This window comes from Amphibalanus amphitrite, unplaced genomic scaffold, assembly GCF_019059575.1.
Source record: "Amphibalanus amphitrite isolate SeventyFive unplaced genomic scaffold, NRLGWU_Aamphi_draft 000032F_arrow, whole genome shotgun sequence".
Lineage (NCBI taxonomy): Eukaryota > Metazoa > Arthropoda > Thecostraca > Balanomorpha > Balanidae > Amphibalanus > Amphibalanus amphitrite.
This window is the reverse complement of record NW_024881528.1, coordinates 1444545-1465777: the sequence shown is the minus strand read 5'-3', so window position 1 is coordinate 1465777 and position 21233 is coordinate 1444545. Positions and strand designations below refer to the sequence as shown.

General features: G+C 50.1%; 1 protein-coding gene across 1 annotated transcript in view; it reads right to left on the bottom strand.

Annotated features, from left to right (window-relative positions):
- Nucleotides 1-7162: 7162 nt before the first annotated feature.
- The window catches only part of LOC122368528 (zwei Ig domain protein zig-8-like), a 77882-nt gene continuing 63811 nt past the window's right edge, over nt 7163-21233 (bottom strand). Inside the window, exons 6-10 of the mRNA XM_043342526.1 lie at nt 18804-18965; nt 16210-16344; nt 15672-15752; nt 11956-12091; nt 7163-7448 (exon numbers count right to left, since the gene is read on the bottom strand). Of these exons, the coding sequence (XP_043198461.1) occupies nt 7336-7448; nt 11956-12091; nt 15672-15752; nt 16210-16344; nt 18804-18965 (627 nt within the window). The 3' untranslated portion in view covers nt 7163-7335. The remainder of the gene's footprint in view (nt 7449-11955; nt 12092-15671; nt 15753-16209; nt 16345-18803; nt 18966-21233) is intronic.

Sequence of the window (21233 nt, the reverse complement as noted above, 5' to 3'; positions counted from 1 at the left end):
GCAGGGGGCGCTCCCAGATCTCGAGAACGGCTGGGCCGATTGCGCTCAAATTTGGTACACGGTTGGGGACTAGTTAGTAGGGTGCCGTGCAAAAGTCAGTTTGGACCCCGTTTGCACGTGCGCACGTGCAGAATGCCGCTTCCAGATCTCAGGAACGGCTGGGCCGATTGCGTTCAAATTTGGCACACCGCTAGCGGCCGGTTAGAAGGGTGCTTTGCACAAGCCCGTTGGAAGTACCCTCTCGCCCTTGCGCACGTGCAGGGCTCACTATCTCGCTCGCTCGTTCTTCGCCCAAAAGGCGTTTTACTGGTAAATCATGTTGAATGACATACCTATGATATATTTAGAACTGGGCGTGTCAGTAAACATAAACACATCCTTCACGCCTGTACCTATGTAGCTACGTGGGATTTACCACACTAGGTGAGTACTTTGAATTTTTATAAATGATGTGAAACCCTGTAATGATGATCAGGTCAGCTGGTGGGCGCGGTCGAAGGTGGCGGACGGGAGCAGCTGGCTGGATTTTATTACCTACAATAAATACCGGGTGTCCACGTCAAAAGTGTACCGATACTTTTCTCCATATTTTATCTTAAAAACATCACACTCATGAACAATTGTCCTTGTTTGAGAGCCAAGGCAATGGCAAAACATTTGCTATGCTTTTCAACTGTGCTCGGCACTCTGCTGACCAGCGCGTGCCGTCTAAAGCAACTGCTCTATATGAGCCCCTTTGCGTCGGGCCACCGCCGGCAGACGGACCGTCTGGAGGTGGGTGATCGCCTGGTCAACCACGTGGGAAGGAAGGCGACGGATCTCGTCGCTGATGGCGTCTTTCAGCTCCTGGGTCGACCCTAGATTGCCGGCGTACACACAGTCCTTGAGAAAGCCCCGCAAGGAGAAGTCTATAGAAGGCTGAGGTCGGGCGAGTGGGGAGCCCATTCCATCGCGCTTTTCAAGCTGATGTGGCGGTCAGGAAAGTGCTCCTCCAGGAATTCCAGCGACCGTTTGCCGGTGTGAGGCGGCGCCCCGTCCTGTTGAATTCATTCTTGATGGCGACGGATCCCGCGTCTCCGCTTCAGCTCTCGCCAGAATGGTTCCAGTGCCGCCGAGACGTAACGTTCTAGCGTTACGGTGTTGTGTTTGTCGCTCCCCTGTCGTCTTCGAAAAAGAAGGGGCCGATAATGCCCCCTCCATGCCTCATTGCCACCCAAACCATTACTTTCTTGCTGTGCAGAGGCATGGTCTGAACTTTTTCTAGGCGGTGGGATCCCCAGTGCACGGGGCATTGTGGGATTTCACATGCCACGGTCCGTCTGCCGGCGGTGGCCCGAAGCAAAGGGGCTCATATAGAGCAGTTGCTCTAGACGGCACGCGCTGGTCAGCAGAGTGCCGAGCACAGTTGAAAAGCATAGCAAATGTTTTGCCATTGCCTAGACTCTCAAACGAGGGCAATTGTTTGTGAGTGTGATGTTTTTAAGATAAAATACGGAGAAAAGTCTGGGTACACTTTTGACGTGGACACCCTGTATACATCCATCTCCGACCTCTTCTGTCGTCGTTTCGTCTGTCGGTGACCGGTCGCGTAAAGCAAAATTAGCCATCTTTCAACTTAACGCGATCACAAATCACTTTGAATTGCATTTAGACGGGCCTCAGCTTGCTTCAGGTCTCCTTATTCGAGCTTGAGAGTATATACATACAAAAGAAAACTTAGTCAACTGTTCTTGGGATAAGGCCATTGAACATGGACGAACAGCTAACACAACTCCACAAAAAAATGGTTAAATGGCAGAGTGGTGCAGTACAGAGTAGGAAGTACTTTGGCCACATGTGTTGAAATCAGATGATTTTTTTATTAAAACTGGTGATATTTCCCGTGACTGAGTTATATGTACCTATTCTTTTTGCATTTGGAGACAATGAACCAAGTTTTGAAGGCATCGCACACCCTGCCTCATATTTCGGGACATTTCACGCAAGTCCGATAGTTGATCTCTTTGACAAATCAAGGCGTCTCTAGATCGTTTTTTTTATGTAACCAGGGGCGCGGGAACTACTTTCAGACTGGGGGGGGGGGGGGGTCACACCATAATAGTGGTCAACCTAGGGTACCCCCAACCCAAATAGTTTCCTCACCGATTTTAGGCCACTTATTATTTATCCCTTGTTTTTTTTTTCAACAAAAAAAAACATTTGCAAAACAAGTGTGGTATTCCGTCTCAAAGTTGTGGGGGCACCACCCCCCACGGTCCCAGAGTTGGGGGGGGGGGGAGGCAAGCTGCCCTCACTGCCCCCGATTCCCGCGCCTATGTATGTAACAGCTAACATGTTTTGAATGAAGGATGATGCAACACTTTTTCAGTGAACTTTGCCCATTTCTTTGGTTATTAAGTTATATAATCCATCTTGCAAAAGCACCAGTTGTTAGTGATCAGCTAATTCCACCGGCTTAAGATTATTATCTGAAATTTGTCCGTTCATAGAATGAGCTCCGGTAAACTATGCTTTCGGGATATTCAGTAATGACTCTCTACCTAGAATTAGCTGATTAGAGGACGTTGATCATGCCTTCCATTAGAGTTATCCGCCGGATCTTGACAACGCTGTGCGGTGAAACACGGTTTTCTCATTACAGTTGGTGAATGTCTAAGGCATGTCACAGGGTTTGGTCGCCCTGTCTGTTACTGCTGCCGGAAGGTCTATGCCAAGTAATTGAGGTCATTTCCTAAATGCATCAGTTTCCTATGATATATTTCCTTTGAAAAACAGTTTTATTTATAAACCTGGGAGCAACTTTTTTCCATGTTCTGCAATTTCTTTTAGCTGTCGGGCTATTGGTAATATTTATTTTCCATCATGCACTGAAATGACAGCGCAATATAATTAATGTTAATTCCGCATGAGCTGTTACATTTACAGACCATCAAATACTTTCTTTACCTCATCGTTGTAAACCGTCAACGGATAAACGCTGGGTGGCACATAAGCAAGTAGACCACTGTCCACAGAAATGCTATATGTGGTCTTCCTTTTCATCGTCCTTTAAGACCACAGACTATGGAGCAAAAAGTCGTAGGCGATGCTCGAAACTTACTAAAAAATATCAACTATTTGGAAAGGATGCATGCGGAAGCCATTTTCGGACAATGAAGAGGCGGGGACTGGCTATGTTACCCCCCCTCCCCCCATGACCTCAGCGGAACATGGACCACTGCGCTAACTATTCCCTATGTTCTAAAGAGCGAAAACGTAACTATTCCCTAAGTTTTAAAGAGCCAAAACGGACAATACAGATAATATGTCTACATATATTGATTTAAACCTGTGTACACTGTACAGTAAATCTTCGAATGCCAAATTTACTCAGCGGGAGTTACTTTGCAGACCGACTTCCGCCGGCTGAGGGGGACTCTGATTGGCCGGAGTAATTTAGAACTCAAACCTAACTGTGCGCTCAGTTAAGATGTGGGTCGTGCTCGCCAACTTCAACACACAGCGGCTGTTCCCACGAACCGCAGGCCATTCTCTCCTTGAGCTGTGTCGAACGCTGGAGTGTTTACGAATCTTACTCTTGAGCCTTAGCACCCCACCGCATTTTAAATTTTCTGATGATATAAAATACCTAGATACTTTGTGAATGACCTCTCCTTGAAATTGTATGTAGGATATATTTTACAAACAGTCAAATACGAATTTTCGATCACGGATCTTTGTCAAATCACATTCAAAATTCAAAAACATACAATTTCAAGGAGAGGTCATTCACAAAGTATTTTAAAGTACAAATGCTCCTTGCACAAGCACTAAGAAGACTGAAAATACCTAGAGCTTAAATCAAGAGTCCAAGTATGTAATGTTCCAGCAACCTATGTTTCCTATACGATAGTTACAGTACATTATACAGATGTGAGATGATCACTGAATGCTATTTAACATTATATAAATAATGTATCCTATGAGAAGCCTTTAATCAACATCACGTCGCATTATATGTCACCTATACCTTCACATATTCAGTCTATTCAGACAGGGACTTTCTGAAGATGACTCGTATTCGCACAATATCGCGTGCAATGCCGCTCTTGCGCGTCACGAAATGATTGGACCTATAGACACGATACCTTTCTGCCTACCTATGTGGGCTGGCCGACGCGGCATTAACTGAATATGCGATATATTTTAACTGCATGCCTTCAGGTCATACTCACGCTACATCCGCGATGTTCGAATGGCCCAACCGGTTTGCTGAGTTACCATGTGCATAGGAAACGGCTGTCACCATCAATAAGTGACTTCTAAAAATCTATTTTACACGTATGCGCTCATTGACTACATTGCAATGCGTGTTTTAGATGACAGTAAGTGTTGATACCAGTGTGAGTGCGTTGTTCGGATATGGTTTCGTTTTCTGTGCAATGCAGACCACGCTGCTCTGTACGGTCTACTGCAGAGCTTATACGCCACCAGAGCTACGCCACGAAGGGGTGGTGGCGCCCGAAAATCTGTCTGCCGCGGTATTATTCGCTCTCAGATAGTTGGGCAACTTGTCACAAGTCTGGTCCAAACAGGCACCCCGTTAGATATTAGTTGCCGACTTCGGCTGGCTGAAGGAAACACTGGGCGCTTCCTGTTAAGGGCACCCCGCGGCTCCTAACGACACCCAGCAACGGGCGCGGAGGGCTCCGCGGGGAAACGATTCGAACCAATAGGAAACGCTATTTAAATTGCAGACAGTAGACCAGATGGTCAAATGATTTCAGCTCATTTTAATTCAAAGTCCTGGCTTTAATCTGATTTGGCCGCGCAAGATAAATGGCGTGTGTTTCGGCGTGGTCTTCTGTGATTGTGACACAATTCAGCAGATCTTGCATTTATCAGGCAGGCTGTGATAGCTTGAAAGAAATTTGGTGTCTAGGACTTATTGGCTGGGTGCACCGTTGACCGTAATTTTGCCATCCGAATGTTGAATACTGCGCCTGGTTGGATCATATACCTTATATGCTCAAATTCAGGGAGTGAGGTTTACGAACATATATGCAGAAGTAGTTTGTGGTAGGGCGGTAAAGCTGGGAGTAGGGGCATGGGAATCTGGGAATAATTTGTAAAGGAACCGTTTTGAGTGGGTGTGTTTCTGCGACTAGACCGTTTTTGCGGGTGCGTTTCTACGACTGAACCGTCTAGAGCGGGTGTGTTGCTGTGACTGGATAGTTTGGAGCCTGTGTGTTTCTGCGTCTGGACCGTTTTAGCGGGTGTGTTACTTCGGACCGTTTCGGTCGGCCGGTGGTGGCCGAACGGTCGGCGCAGAGCAGTCGGCTGGAGCGGCTATCGGGGACAGGTTTACTTCTGGTTTACGATTATTGCCTGTCAGGCGCGGCAGCTCCATGGTCGGCTGGTGGCGGCCGACCGCCACGGTCATCGCGGACCGTTGGACCGATGACGTCTTCAAGGGCGTGCGGCCTGTTTGGCCGATGACGTCCAGAAAGAGAGAGTCATACAATGGCCGTCGCGGACTATGGACTGAACTCCAGAGGGAACGGGCGCGTCCTAGGGTTGTGCACCACCACTGGGCACCGACCTACCCAGAACTTACCTACATGATTCTCATGATTCTCATGATTCTCTTCGCCATCGTGATGCTGCCAACACGTAAAAGTATCAGTTACTTGCGGCACGGGACTGTGCGCTTCATCCCATCTCTTAGCACTTCTATCATTATAGGTTATTTTCTATTTTGCTTTCTTTGAGAAATACCTACGCTTCGTCTGTCCTTATCTGTCAAGCTAATCAAAATACAACCCGAATAGTATATTTTCATACATTTATACTGAACTCGTGATAAAACTCTTATGGACAGTGAATAACAGTGATGCCCAACTCTTAAACATGATGTTATCGACTCATTCAAGTAAAATCACACTGTACAAGCACTCCAGTTCTCTTGTCCAGCACACGCCACACTTGGAGCATTTCGAGCCACGTGATTTGTCCCTATCGGACAGCGTTCTTTTCAACGACAACTGGTGACTGGCGGCGAGACGCAACAAACGATTGCCACCGGAAACTACCGACATCCGCCGCATTCATCGGGAACGAACACGGCTTCACCAAAGAAACGAACCGATAAGTCCGCGCCTGCGATCGTTTTCACTCTTGCCTGTCGTGAAGCAGCATGATACTCGCTCTACCAACGATGCAAATATTTGTAGGTTCCCCCGATGTGGTTTGCGGCTGTCTGCAGGTAATCACAGTGTGGTGACAAGACCGTCGACCGTCGACCGGTCACGAACTGACCTCAGGTCATGTGAGCCGCCGCCCGCCGCCACCGACACCACCACAGCTGACCGGCGGCCGGCTGTCGTGACCGACAATTGAACGACGCGGCTCACTCAACCACAGCACAGCGTGCCGCCGCCATGGCGAGCGCGGCCACGCGAGCGCCGAGCCGGGCCGAACAATCATAATACCGTGAGGGTGCGGTCAACATGCAGGGCAATACTCGGTCCGAGCCGAGCGACATGCGAGCGGGGACATTAGCAAACCCCGGCGACAGGCGGCCCTCACACGAGGCCACAACACAGCTAATGTAGCCAAATCGGCACCGGGCCCCGCAACCTAACAGACACTGTGCCGGTAAACACATGCAGTCCGAACAGATCGAAACAGGCGACGTCTAATGAAGATACACGATATCAACATATAATCAGGACGAAACGAAAACGATGCCACTTCAGGAAACACTCTTCAGCGACAGCCTCGGTCACATTTCAGAGCTCGGCCGGCGCGGCGCCTCGATGGTCAGAGACCCGGTGGCGAGCCTCCTCCCACCGCGCCAGGTCAGAATTGAGCAGCGCGGGCTGTCGGGAGCGGCCTATCGGGCTGTCGGCAGCGGCCTGGATGTGGCGGCTGTCCACTGTCCTTTCACCGGAGGAGCTATACGGGTCTGCTCCCCACGCTGACCAGACCAGCGATACGGTGAGACCACTGTCGATGGCTGGTCCCGCACTCCCCTGCGCATATCTGCGTCCGTATCGCCACTGAGACGCCAAGGGGTCCTCTGTGCGCATTGACTGCTCGGCCTCAGTTCAAACTTCAAAGCACTGCCCAAACCACGCACCCATGATTTCACACCTCACTCAGTCTACACACACATCACACGTGCCTGCGCGGCCGCTTGCCGTCCGTGCAGGGCCGCGGGCGGGCTGCGGCCGCCGCGGCCGCGCCTCACACGCTGTCCCGCGCGCTCAGTTCGACCGCCGGCGCCGGCTGCTGCGGCGCGTCGGCGTCGTCGTTAGCGGCGCGTCGGCGGCACGGCCAGCGACCGCGCCTGTTTCACCGCACCGTCTGCACGAGCAGCGCCAGCATCACGGCCAGCGTGACCGTGCCGCCCAGCCAGGAGGCCGCGCTGCCGCCGTTACGCCGCTGGATGGCGGCCATCTTGTCACCTGCGGGACACACGGCGGGGGTGTCAGCGGCTATGTCGGTGTCGGATTTAGTGTTCCCCAGACTGTGTCAGTGTCCCCGGTCCGAGTTTAAGTGTCCTCGGCCGTTGACAATGTCTACATCCGGTGTCAGCGTCTGCAGCTGGCGTCAGTGTCCCCAGCCGGCACAGTCGGCGATTTCGCTATTCTAGCACGTCATGGCTTATATCTCGAGTTAGGCACCAAAGAACTGAGCTTGTAACCTCTCATTTTATAGAACACTTCATTGCGCTTCATCTGACATTGCGTTTTATACCAGAAACTGCTGTGTTTTCTTTGCAATATGCAATAAAGCAAACAATGCCTTTCCCCCATAGGCTTATAACAGGACGGAAAGCTGAAAGTGAAAACTACTGTGACCTATTCAAAGTAACTAATGACTTAGGTACCGATCAACTAGGCGTCCGCTACGGATATCCCACTTCGTTGCAAACTACGTGGGCCAGTTTTGCAATCATATGATTGCATAGGACTACGTAGGTGTTCAACAGAACATTCACAATTATGTCTCTCTCTCTCTCTCTCTCTCTCTCTCTCTCTCTCACACACACACACAAAAAGTCTCTCCATTTCTACATCTTAGGAATAGTAGGCAATGCAAACTTGATTAGGTGGATGGAAAGGATGACTAAGTGAAAGGAATGTGTGAGTGTGATGTGTCTGTGAGTGGGAGCGAGGGCGGTAGGGAGTAATTTACAAAGAAAGTGTTGATTGGTATCAGAAGTGGTACCTATTTTCTGTGGTGCACTTCCCACGATTAACATATCGCACAGATTCACCTCTCCTGGCAGAGGCATTATTGTTAGGTGTTGCAGGTCTTAAATTGTCATTGCAAAACATGTCATACGATATATAGCTAACAAAGTTATGCACACAAAATATTCCCTCCTCCCGTTTTGCCTACCTGAACACGCCTATGATTTTCTAAAACTCTTATCTTTGAAACGTAGTGACACTCTTGCCCATGAGAAAGCTAGCTTGAAAATTTGGTTGATATTGTCCAAGAAACAACGACGTCCTAGACTTCTGAACATATGTAAAAACACAGCGACTTTTACGTAGTCATTTTTGGTTTCTTGTACTCCAAAATTGCAAATTTTTGAACTTTTTTGGTTGAATAATGTAGCTTTTGACCAGAAGAATCGGATGTTGGTTGTTCCACTGAAGTCGGTCGGGCGGTTCTCGAGATATCAAGGTGTGCCAAACCACCTCTAACTACTCACCAGCTGACGTACCCCCAAAATCGACCAGTTATGTGTTACAAAAACTTCAATAACTCAAAGAGTCGCAAAAAGTGGCAGCTAAATTCTTCAGGATATTGAGAACAATAGCTATGCTACAAGTAAATGGGATTTTTAATGCCGAATCATCTGGATGGCAAGAGTTGCGCATTGCCAAAGCCTGCTATACAGTATCGGTGCAATGCGTTTGAAAGGGTATAATGCAAATGAGATACAAATCCATACGCAATTTCAAAACAAATTTATTTCGCATGCATGATGCTTGGGAAGATGTAAGGTATAAACTTGAATTGCATTCAAACGCATTTTGGGCGATATTCATGAGTAACAGAGCACACAACAACAAGAGTCGGGTCACGGCCCAGGACAGATATTTCAGCCTATCGAGCTTGGGTGGCGTTCAGATAGGTATGGCCTGGAAGTGCCTTGCGTAATGTAAAAAATAGTATTGCTTTTCACCTGCCAGGGTATCTGGCTACGCAATAAACCATCATTCGGTTATATTTTTCATTTTGGTATCCTGGGTCCCTGAAGCGCTAGAACGCCTGGATCGCCTACTGTGCGCTGTCGGTGGTGCTCCCAGTCTCAGTGTTCCCAGACTGTGTCGGTGGTGCTCCCAGTCTCAGTGTTCCCATACTGTGTCGGTATCGGGTGTCGGGTGTCAGTGACGGTGTTGGGATAAGGCGACATCGGCCGACACCGCGCCGGGCCGCTGCCAGGTATTATGGTAAATCCGATCGGAATCTGGCCAACCCAGCCGGCTTGATTGGAATCGAGCCGCACGGCGTCGCCGGTGCCAGGAGGCGGCGACGGAGAATAACGGCAGGAGAAGGCGACGAAGGGCGGCGACGGGAGACAATGACGGGAAACGGCGACAGGAGGCGGCGATAATGTATCTGGGAGACAGTGACGGGAAAGGGTATCCAGGAGATGGCGATAGGATAGGTTAGAGACGATGACGGGAAACGGCTACAGGAGGCGGCGATAGGATACAGTGAAAAGGAGACGGTGTAGCAGGAGACTTAAACAGCAGTAGGAAACGGTGACCATGGTAACGGGAGACAAGGACTCGAGAGACGTCGCCTGACCCACCACTGCAGTTGACAGACAGGAGACAGCACGGAGATAGGGCAATGTTCATATGACTGAAAGTTGCAAAGTTTCAAATTAGGAGGGAAAACAGAAATACCATCAACGTCCCTTCCAGTCTCTCTTCCTTACCGGATCAATTTGTGTGTGGCAACTGGCAACACTGGCAACTGGTGCCAATCAATCCGAAGACGTATATTGAAATAGTTCTACGAAGTAAAAGCAATCAACCTTGCATAGAAGTTTCAAATAATTTAAACAATCCAAGTGTTTCCCGTGTTCACCTCATTCCATCGCATGTCACTGAAGCCATTAGGCCCGCACGCCAACAGTGCCGTTCTTTCATGCTCGAAGGCTGTTCTGTGAACGACACATTCTCTATTTTTATAACAAGTCGTTGCTTTAGTAATATGCTTTTTAGCCGTGAGTGTGCGCTACCTTTCCGGCTGAGGAGGGAAGCGGGTCTCTGAGGTTGACCGGAGACACGCGATATTGATCGCACCACTCGGCGGATTAGACTGAGTGCTTGTTACAGAGACGGCGTGCAGTTAAAATGCTCATGAAGGGAGTAGACGGTGCGTGACAATTGTATCGGGATGCTGTTCTTTGAAACCTTGTATGTAATGATTGTTACAGCAAAAATCTTTGGAAAATTGACATATCCCAGAAAAATGACATTGACTCATGACTGTCAATAAAGGTGTTTGTCGCAATGTTGCCAGGGGCACTCGCCTATACCAGGTGGTCTTCAGGAGGCGCCATTGGATAGTTGGAACAAGGGCGGGCACAGGGCAGCAGCTGGACTCTATGTAAATCGGCCCATCGATTACGTCTGTTCCTGCTAGCTTTATTTATGGCTGCCACTTTCGCGGTGTTTCGAGAAAGAATGTGTCTTCTATTTGATGAGTGAGACGGCGACAACTCATCATTGCCATCACATAGTCGCCATCCATGTCTTGTTATCACATAGTTTGCATCAAAACAGGTGTGAAGAAAATGAGCATTTTGTTATGTTTTTCATTTTTGAATCACCGTCTAGAGCTTTGTCGCCGCTTACATGAACAGTTTTTAAATGCTTGCTTGTTAATGCCGGCGAATTAATCTGCCAGGTACGTAATTTCTGTTGCAATACATTACATAGTCAATAGAATACATAACCCTATATAGTTCTGTGGATGCACAACATCTGTGTATCTATTTCTAACTTGCTGCTAAAATATTCATATTAACAAAATAACCCGGACAGGTGAGTAGAAATAAGCATGTTTTACTAATTATAAGTTCAACATGGTTCAATTCATTTGGTACACGGTCAGAATATTTGATAAAAAGCAAAGTTCGTCAGTTTTTTTAGTTTACGTCCTAGGAAAGGAACCAGAACTAACTTCAGAGAAGACTTGTACCGTGACTTATTTTACAAATGAATGGACTCTCTCAAGCCCATTGCAGCAAAAGACCAACGACACTGTAGGAGAAAACCGGTTTTTGCCGGCTCAAACTTGGGGGTCTCGCCGAGAGTTGCGACTGAGAGTTGTAAAACTATTGCGGTGTTGCGGGTGAGAAAGATTCGAAAAGTGGCCAGTTGAGACGGAATTTAAGTGGCACGGAATCCGGCAGGCGACCAGTAATTATTAGGTGACTGAGGCAAAAAAGTGTTGACCTCCACCAGAGAAGTGTTCAAGTGTTGGCAGAAACCAAAAGCTTCTCGGCTGCAAAATAGCTCATTTCTTCCTCGCTGGTGTCATCAGCTACTGAGTGATAACTGAGATTATGCAAGGTCACATGTTCTGAGTTTTGTACACTTAACTGACCATGCTCAGCAACTCGCGATTCTAGTGACCTATCGATGACCTCATCAACCCCATGGCAGTCACCCTAGTGACACAGTAGTGATCCCAGCAGTCTCAAATGATCCACTAGTGACCTTGGTGACCCAATGGAGCACTGATTAAGATTCACTGATTCTGATGATCACCGGTTGATCTTAGCGACTGTGCAGTGACCTCAGTGACTTATATGGCCAGAAGTTCCACTAATGACCCTGCAGTGACTCCGCAGTAACCTCGGTATCCACCCAGTGTCCCCCGGTGACCCAGCAGTGACCCGGTGACCCCGGTGACCCCGCGGCGCCCGTCACCCACCTTCTGAGACGTAGACGCGCACAGACGCCGGCCGCGTGTTGTCGGCCGAGCAGTTATAGTTGCCGCTGTCCGTGTCCCGCACATCAGTGATGTTCAGCGTGCTGCGCGTCTGGCGGGGCTCGTGCTCCACGCTCACCTGACGGCCGGTCACAGTGAGATATCAATCTGAGGCTGTTAGATCAGCACTCACCTGACAGGGTTACACACGGGAGTTTTGAGTCCAGGGTGCTGTCTCCCTAAGACATACGGAGTACGGACACATACGATGGACATGATCAGTTGGCTGTGAGTCTGGAGTTGCCGACGTTCTTCGAGGTACCAATATTAACGTTCCATGGAGAATCAGGGTTTGAGCTGGCTACCAGGTGAGCGTTGACCCATATAAACCAGGGTTATATGGTCTTTTCTACGCAGGCTCCCTACCTGTGGCGAGCCAGTCGATATACAATAGCTGCCGCCACGGAGATGTACGCCCCGAAACTGATACTGTTCCGCCCAGAAGACTGACGAGGGAGCACGCTCCGACTTTTAAGAGCCCGACTCGAAAGGATTTCATTATTTTGTTTCATTTGGATTGGTAAATTTTGTCGAGGAAGAATAATACGGACGACAATGAAGTCCTTCTTATCCTGTCGAGAACTGCTGCTTGCCAATAAAGCCAGAGCACATGATGGCCCTCTAGAAATGTCAACTGTTGCACAGTCCACTGAGCAGCCGTCCGGTCTCGAATTGACAACGGCATTTCGACAGTGGTACTTGTCTATCCAATACGATCATCGAGAGGCTCACCATTAAACTCAAGCCATCCGCTCTCGTCGTGGTGGGCTCAGTGCATGTTTCATGGCCACTCCGGCGGCCAACGGCGCCATCCTCTCCAAACTTTGGCCCCATCATTGGTCTTCGGTGTGGCATTCCTGGTAGCCGGCCCTCTCCATTCCGCCGGCCCGCCAGGTAGCTGCTTGCCATTCGGCTAGCGGCTCCTACTCAGATGTACACATGTATATAGTCACACTCTGGTATTCCGCGTGACATTCACTGTGTTGGAGCGGGTCCTTACGAGTCCAGGCACGACTTTCTCCTCTCCCTATCCACTCTCCCTATCTACTCTCCCTCTCTTCCACCCCTCTCTCTCTCTCTCTCTCTTTCTCTCTCTATCTCTCTCATTCTCTGTTTCTCTCTCTCTCTCCTCCCTTCCTCTCCCTTCCATCTCAGCAAGTACCGCGCAATTCTATATCCCTCCCTTCTATCTCTCCACCGTTTATAATGATATGCACTTGCAGTGATGACGTCGCGCACATCAGACGTCGGGTTAGTTTAGGTCGGTTAGTCTCTGACATTTATAGGCGTTCAGTGGGCGTTGCACCGCTCTACATTGGTGATCGGTCGTCGATGACCTGCCGTCTCTGACCCTCAGTTGGCGACCAGTCTTCCGTTGGTGACCTGTCCCCGTCGTTGACCCGCCGCAGTTGACCTGCCCCCTCCATTGGTGACCTCCCGCCGGTGACCTGCCTCCACTGGTGACCCGTCCTATGACCGCCCGTCGCTGCCGGCCCAGGTCGATGGCGGCCGGTGGGGATGGCCAAGCTCACGATCTATCATCGATGCCATTACACGGTCGTGTGCCGCTCGCCGGCGGCCGAGCACACAGTTCTGACAGACACCGAGGCGTCCGGCACGGTCGGTGGCCGATACCGACCGCTGGCGGACTGGCCGTCATACGGCGCGGGTGACAGAAACGGTGCGGGTGACAGAATGGTACACATGGGTGGCAGACTGCCATACGGGCCGATGACAAAGTGGTTCACAGTCACACATGGATCACAGACTGTCATACGGTGCGGGCGACAGAACGGTATGGGTGACAGAATGGTACACATGGGTGACAGACTGTCATACAAAATTGTGACAAAATGGTACACATATGGGTCACAGACTGTCATATAGGTCGGTGTAGTGGCAGAGCAGTACACATGGGTGACAGATTATACCATTTTGTGACAGACTTTCACACAAACATGCTGCCGGCAGACTGTCATAGAGGTCGGTGACAGACGGTGTCTGGTGTTTACTTACATCGATACCAGTCTAACAGACGAGTCAGTAACAGTCTGTCATACAAATCAGTGATTGCAGGCAGGTAACATAGGTACTGACCTATAGGGTGAGACCGAGGAGGTTACAAACTACGGTTCCCGGTCAACCCACAAACTGGTGACAGACTGACACTAAGCACACCATCAAGACGCCAGTGAACGCTACACAATCACGCAGCACACAGGTGGATCGACATAAGTGGCTAATAACCAGTCGCTGGCGTCACACGGTACTACAAATCCGTTCCTTGTTATATTGCAGAATCACGTCCCCCTCAATACACACGCCCGTTCAAATGACTTCGTGGGTAACGGTCGTCAAGTTAGATGTAAGTGAATCCTAATCTATAATCTAAGATTCGGAATCAGGTGAGCCACTACGATTTGGACCAAACTTGGTCAGTGGATAGTACGTAACCTCCTGATTACGATGCACCCAAAATCTAAGCTCGGCCCGCCATATTTACGAAGTTACGGATGTTTCAATTTCAAGGTCATTCGGGAGAGCTCCTACGATTTCCGTCAAAATTTGTTTACGGACACTCTAGGTGCTCCTCATTACGAATATCACACAATTTAAGCTCGGCCCGCCATATTTACGAAGTTACGGATGTTTCAATTTCAAGGTCATTCGGGAGAGCCCCTACGATTTCCGTCAAAATTTGTGTACGGACACTCTGGATGCTCCTCATAACGAATATCACAAAATTTAAGCTCGGCCCGCCATATTTTCCAAGTTACGGAGTCACAAAGTTACGGAATTTCAAGGTCATTGGGCGAGCCCCTCCGATTTTCGTCAAAATTTGTATGCGGACACATTACATGCTCCTCATTACGAATATCGTAAAAGCTAAGCTCGGCCCGCACTATTTCAAAAGTTACAGATGTTTGAATTTCAGTGAGTTTCAAGCCTCAGTAACTTTTGAAATAGTGCGGGCCGAGCTTAGCTTTAACGATATTCGTAATGAGGAGCATGTAATGTGTCCGTATACAAATTTTGACGAAAATCGGAGGGGCTCGCCCAATGACCTTGAAATTCCGTAACTTTGTGACTCCGTAACTTGAAAAATATGGCGGGCCGAGCTTAAATTTTGTGATATTCGTTATGAGGAGCATCCAGAGTGTCCGTACACAAATTTTGACGGAAATCGTAGGGGCTCTCCCGAATGACCTTGAAATTGAAACATCCGTAACTTCGTAAATATGGCGGGCCGAGCTTAAATTTTGTGATATTCGTAATGAGGAGCACCTAGAGTGTCCGTACACAAATTTTGACGGAAATCGTAGGGGCTCTCCCGAATGACCTTGAAATTGAAACATCCGTAACTTCGTAAATATGGCGGGCCGAGCTTAGATTTTGGGTGCATCGTAATCAGGAGGTTACGTACTATCCACTGACCAAGTTTGGTCCAAATCGTAGGGGCTCACCTGATTCCGAATCTTAGATTATAGATTAGGATTCACTTACATCTAACTTGACGACCGTTCGTGGGTAAGGGGATACGACTGCAAGTGGCCTGTTAACACTTACACTGGCGGTCAATGACAGGACATCGGTGCTAAGGAACATCTAAAGGTCGATCACATCGAAGCCGTTACCGTTCGACAGTGTGCCTTCCTCACCTGAATATCACTGCGCAGGTTGTACGGATTCAGGACCTTGTCGTTATGGTGCCAATGCACGAACGTCGGCGGAGTGAGTGCCTGCAATGCAGAGGGCACCAGCGCGATAAAAACCACGTGGACGAGCCTTGATGGAGCTTAACAGGCTGCGCGAATCACGATAGTGGATGTACTCAGAACGGGCTGGCCACCTTTATATACGGGCGGCCAAGTGGGCCAATTGAAATTCCGGTCCCGGCGGCGGCCGGCCGCGCTCGTTGCGAGGCTGGACCGATCGTCAACAGACACGGTAGGGACGGACCGTTTCGGCATCGGTCCGTCCGTCCACTGACGGCCCATAGCTGCTGCTAACGGGAAACGGAGCGGACAGGGGGCGTGCCAGCGCGACATCAGACCGGGGCCGGACGGCGGCCCCCACCGGCGACAGGGTTTTTACGGTGTAACGGAATTGAACTCCGTTCCGGTAAATCGCCGGGTGAGTTGATCGGTCACCAGACCCCCCCCCCCCCACACACACACACAGCGGGCGGCTGCGTACCTCTCTGATGACGCAGCTGAGACTGATGGACGTGCCACGCTCCACGTGGTACAGCCCGGTGCCCTCGATTGTCGCCACGGGCTGCACCACGCGCAGACGCGTGAAGTATGACAGCTTCCCCTTGTCCGTAGGAATCTGCCGACAAAAGAACGGGAATTAGTCAGTACGGCAATGACAGAATCACTACCGATACGGAAGAACAAGTGGTTTACTGAGCAGTTGAGCACCAATTAAAACTGCCGGCCACAGGTCAGGGTCGCTCTTATTACTGTAGCTGGGTGTGTGCACAGTGACCCACCCACCCGACTACGAGCCGCTACATTCCTACACCTCCAATCATACGGTGTGCCGGCGGCCCGGGGGCGGGCTGCGGCGTCACGCGCTGACGGCGGGCACGCGCCCCAAACACGCGGCCGCGCCGGCCGCGCCGGCCGGCCGGTGGCGCTGTGCACACACGGACGGCGACGACCTCACGCGAGCCGCCGCGCCGCCGTCCATTGATTCCCGGCGAGGTGCGCCCTCCACACGGTCATATCGACCCATTTGTCACCAGTCGACGTCTGTTGAAGGCAGCGGGTGACCCCCGTCCTCTCAGCTCAAGACAGACGCCCCCGCTGCTGACGCCGAGTTCCGGCAACTGTCGGGCTCGATCGCACTCGAGTGGTGGCCAGTTGACACCGCGGGCCGGCCAGCTGTCAGCCGGCCCTTCCACCAGTGTGACACTTGACTGCTGCTTTTGACGGCTGGAACGCACGAGCGGCACTTGCAAGTGCTGCGCACACACAGAAAACTGCGCCGATGGGCTTGAGAGCACATGGGAGCGGCGGCTGTTGTGAAGAGGTCTGAAAATGTGTTGCTGTTTCTGACGGTCGATTCGTGCCACAGTCTCAGGGTTGCTGTGTAGTGTAGGTGTGGTAGGGTTTTGGTACAAGACTGGATAGCGGCGATTCGGTAGCGGGGATGATGGCGCGTCTCCCCACGGAACTTTGTCGTGGAATGTTGTTGGGCAAAATGCCAGGGTATGGCAGAGGCAGCACACTTGTTTCTCATACAGAGACTTATGGCATATTAGGATGTTCTCGTTACTGACGCCTTGGGAGCTACATGCATACTTAAGAAAATAAAACATTTATTGGACTTGGTTTCCTGAGAGGTTGAATACATTTTATGACTGGGTTCAAGGAGTATGGCCTCATAGGTGTGTTACTAGTTCAAACGCTTAGTAAATAAGTAGGTACATTTTCGATGCATACCAATGGCTTTTCCCACTCGCACCATGCCAGTGAAAGCGCATGATTTGTACATTGTGTCGAAAACAGTTGTTGTGCCTCTTCTAGCCGTTGTTTTGTTAAGAAATTTAGTCCGAACCTTTTGATAGGAAGGATTCACAAGGACAGAGCCACGGCTAAGCGAAGCTTGTTGTGGTGACCCTGCCCTCTACCCTCCGATCGCGCAATTCCAGTTATATGGCAGAATTTAGAGTCCAAAGTTTAACGTGCGCACATAGCCGCGCACGGCCGGTCCCCTCTCTGACTTCGCCTGGCTACGGCCTGCCACCAACCGCAACCATACCTGTCAGGAGGCCCATAAATGTCAAGCGCCCGTCGCGCTTCGAACCCGGACTGTTATAACCGGGAACGCGTGCTCTCACCACGCGGAGTCCAACGCTCTACCAACTGAGCTACGGGACCGGTTTGAGCACATGGGTAGCAAAGGTGAAATGATCAAGTAGGTACTTCATTCTAGGTTTGTTTGTACGATAGATGTAATTCGTTGCAGTACGTTAATCCCAATTACGCTAGACGGACCAACATCAACGGTAGCATTCTACCTGCAAAAACTCTACCTTATTTGCTCGATGGTAATATTGATCAGCTTCAGTAGTCGTATTAGAGCATAAACTATGCATGATCCCGGCTGATGCGCAACTAAAAATGACAGATAATCAGCCAAACTACATATGTGGACACGTGTCGGACAGGCTAATTGACTTTTTATTGGCGACAATGTCCGCTAATGGTTTGATTCCTGGCCAGACCGCAGGTCGGCCGCCAAACATGCCGCAAATGGTGCTGGTCACGCACCGTTCGGGGCGGTGTGGCGGCGCCTTGTTCTATGTAGGATGGCACTATATCGCCCATATGCAGAGGAATTATAGTGTTGGATAGTGGGGTATGTACAGGTCTCGCGGGTTTAGCGGTAGGTTTTGCACCTAGAAAATTTAGTGTACTTCAGGCTATATCTTCGTCGACTTAAGCTTTTAAGTGTTGAAGATGCGATCGACTTGTTGAGTAACAAGCCGGCCATGATCGTGTAAAATGGCTTCATCGTAGATCGATTAGTTTCTGAGATATAACCGGAAAAGTGCAAAACCTACCGCTTAATCTCGCGAGACCTGTACTATGTAAGAAATGGCTTGCATCTTTGTTTCATTGCAGATCAAATGCGACCGCTGCCTGTTAATTGACCGCCCCATTCGTTACACACATAAACTAACGGGACTGAACTATTTCCCTCCTGACCATCAGTAGCAGACCGACAGTCAAGTCGACGGCAGACGGCCCCCAATGCCTATCGACCGCGCCGCCACTGACCTGACACTCGTACAGGCCCTCGTCGCGCAGCTGCGCGAAGCTGATCTTGAGCACCCAGTCGTTGTCCGCCTTGACGTGGTAGATCTGGAAGCGCTCGTCGCTGGTGAACACCGTCTTCCCAGTGGTGAGCAGGTGCCAGTCGCGGCGCCGCAGCCACGATACCTGCCGGGGGGTGGGGGGGGGGGGGTGCCAGTTGTCACGCTGCTTCATGTTCTGTGCGTCTAGGTGTGGCACATACCCATTACCCATACTAAGATATTGTGCTGTTGATTTGTTTTCTTTATGTACTATAAGAACAAGAATCAAGTATAAACATAACTGTACATGCTTATGAAAGCGGTGGAAATATTGCAGCTCTTCTCGTATGCCACAACATTACAGGCAACAAGTTTCCTGGTGGGTGGTACCTATTATATTTCATGTTCAACTTTACGATAACACTGATGAAATATCCTCAAGTAACCGGAATTTCTGTTTGATGTGAGCTTTCGACCAGGCGCTGCCTTTTACCCATTTCCCCTCCTGTGTTTACTGCACAGAGCACAGCGGTCTCAGGAGGCGCAGGGATCCCCACTCCCGGTCGGAGCACAAATGGGCCATTCGTGTGCGCCCGAACCCACCGTCACGCTTAGTAAGTCGGCATCCGTAAACTTGAAGGCGTCACAAGTATCCAGAGGCTCAGCAGAACGAAGCCACTAATCGCTCGTGAAATTATCAATTATCATCTGTCATAGCCAGAGCCCTTCTCAAACAGTACTGCCATTCAAAGTGTCAGTTTTCGTCACAGTTCAGTGATTGTTTTAATAATGCTTTGCATTTGTGACGGGTGGTAGGGCGTTGAAGACGGGGTACATGGCTTCTCCAGGCTAAGTCAGTTATCGACTGATGTAAGGCAAAGGTGAGAGTGTTGCATAAGTAAAGGCCAATCCTAAATGTTGCCAGTGTTTTGGTTCGGCCATTCTTCATTCGAGACCGCTAGAGGTTAGTTTGCCCATGACAGGGTCAGACCGTCGATAGATTGCCAGGGGTCAGAGAGGTCATTTGGCGAGCAGCAGGTCAGCCATAAATCAATACAGCGGGCCCAATAAACCGGGCCGGTCGATCCCAGATAGGGAGAACTTTGCCGCTGCAATACAAAAACAGACGGACTCCGCGGGGCGCTGTGCATGACCCTTTGTAGGGAGGGGAAGGCAGGCAGACAGGCAGACAGACAGACAGACAGACAGACAGACAGACAGACAGACAGACAGACAGACAGACAGACAGACACACAGTGGGACATAGTGAACTAATAATAGTGAACTTCTAGCGGCTGATATACATATTTCTTTCAATCTGAAATTTATTTATTCTTCGTTTCAGCCATTTTATTCATATCCTTGATCAAGTCATTTGAGATGTCATTCCCAAGTCATTCGTCGAATGTTTCACATTTCAGCTTATATTTCGGACTCCTTTAGTTCATACATCAGCCTCACTCAATGTTCCGGGTCTCATCAACTTCATATATCACATAAGGTCCTTGTGTAGTTAGCACGCATTTGATAAACTACTAGGAAATTTTTATATTGAAATAGAAGAGTGATTTGTCGATATCTCCACATAATTAGCTCAGACCCCAATGCCATTCAGCTTATTTCCCAGGCCTCATTCAGTTTACATCTCAACGTCACTCAGCCCATAAATACCCCGGCCTCATTCAGGAAATTTGTTTGCCTCATTCAGTCTAGTGCCGAGATGTCTGGAAGGCAGACTCACAGCTGAACCTCATTCAGTGAAGACTTATCGGCTGACATGACCCCGGCCTCGGATTATGTTAGTTTCGATTTCTAGGAGGATGGGATCGGCAGAGAGGGGGCCTTGCCAACGAGGGGAGGGGTGGAGGAACTGTGAGGGGAAGCATTGAGGGAGGGGTATTGGACAGCACGGGAGGAAGTGGGTAAGGGCCGCTGGAGTTAGAGGAGATGCTCGGTGGTGGAGCTGCGGGACGGGAGAGAGCCGCGGACGGAGGGAGGTGTATTGGAATTAGGGGGCTCTGATGGTGAAGCTGGTGGAGCTACGGGACGGGAGAGAGCCGCGAACGGAGGGAGGTGCTCTGACTGGGAGGGGCGGGGACAGAGGGTCGGGATCGGGATGGAGGAGGGACGGGGCCGGGGTCGGAGGCCCGGGACGGTCCGTCACCGGTCCTCTAATATAACCGGCTGTGACTAGCCGGCTATTGGAGCGATATGTCACCGGCCACCCGGCCGGCCAGCACCGCCGAAAATAGCCGCCGCAGCCGGGCCGGCGCTGATGGATGGTGGCGCTAACAAATACACCCCAGCAAACCACCGGTTACCGGGACAGGCCCCACACGGCATCCAATTCACCGGAGATTCTGTCGGAGATCGTGGCAGCACGGCAGCTCACCGTCATTTATAGCAGCGTGGT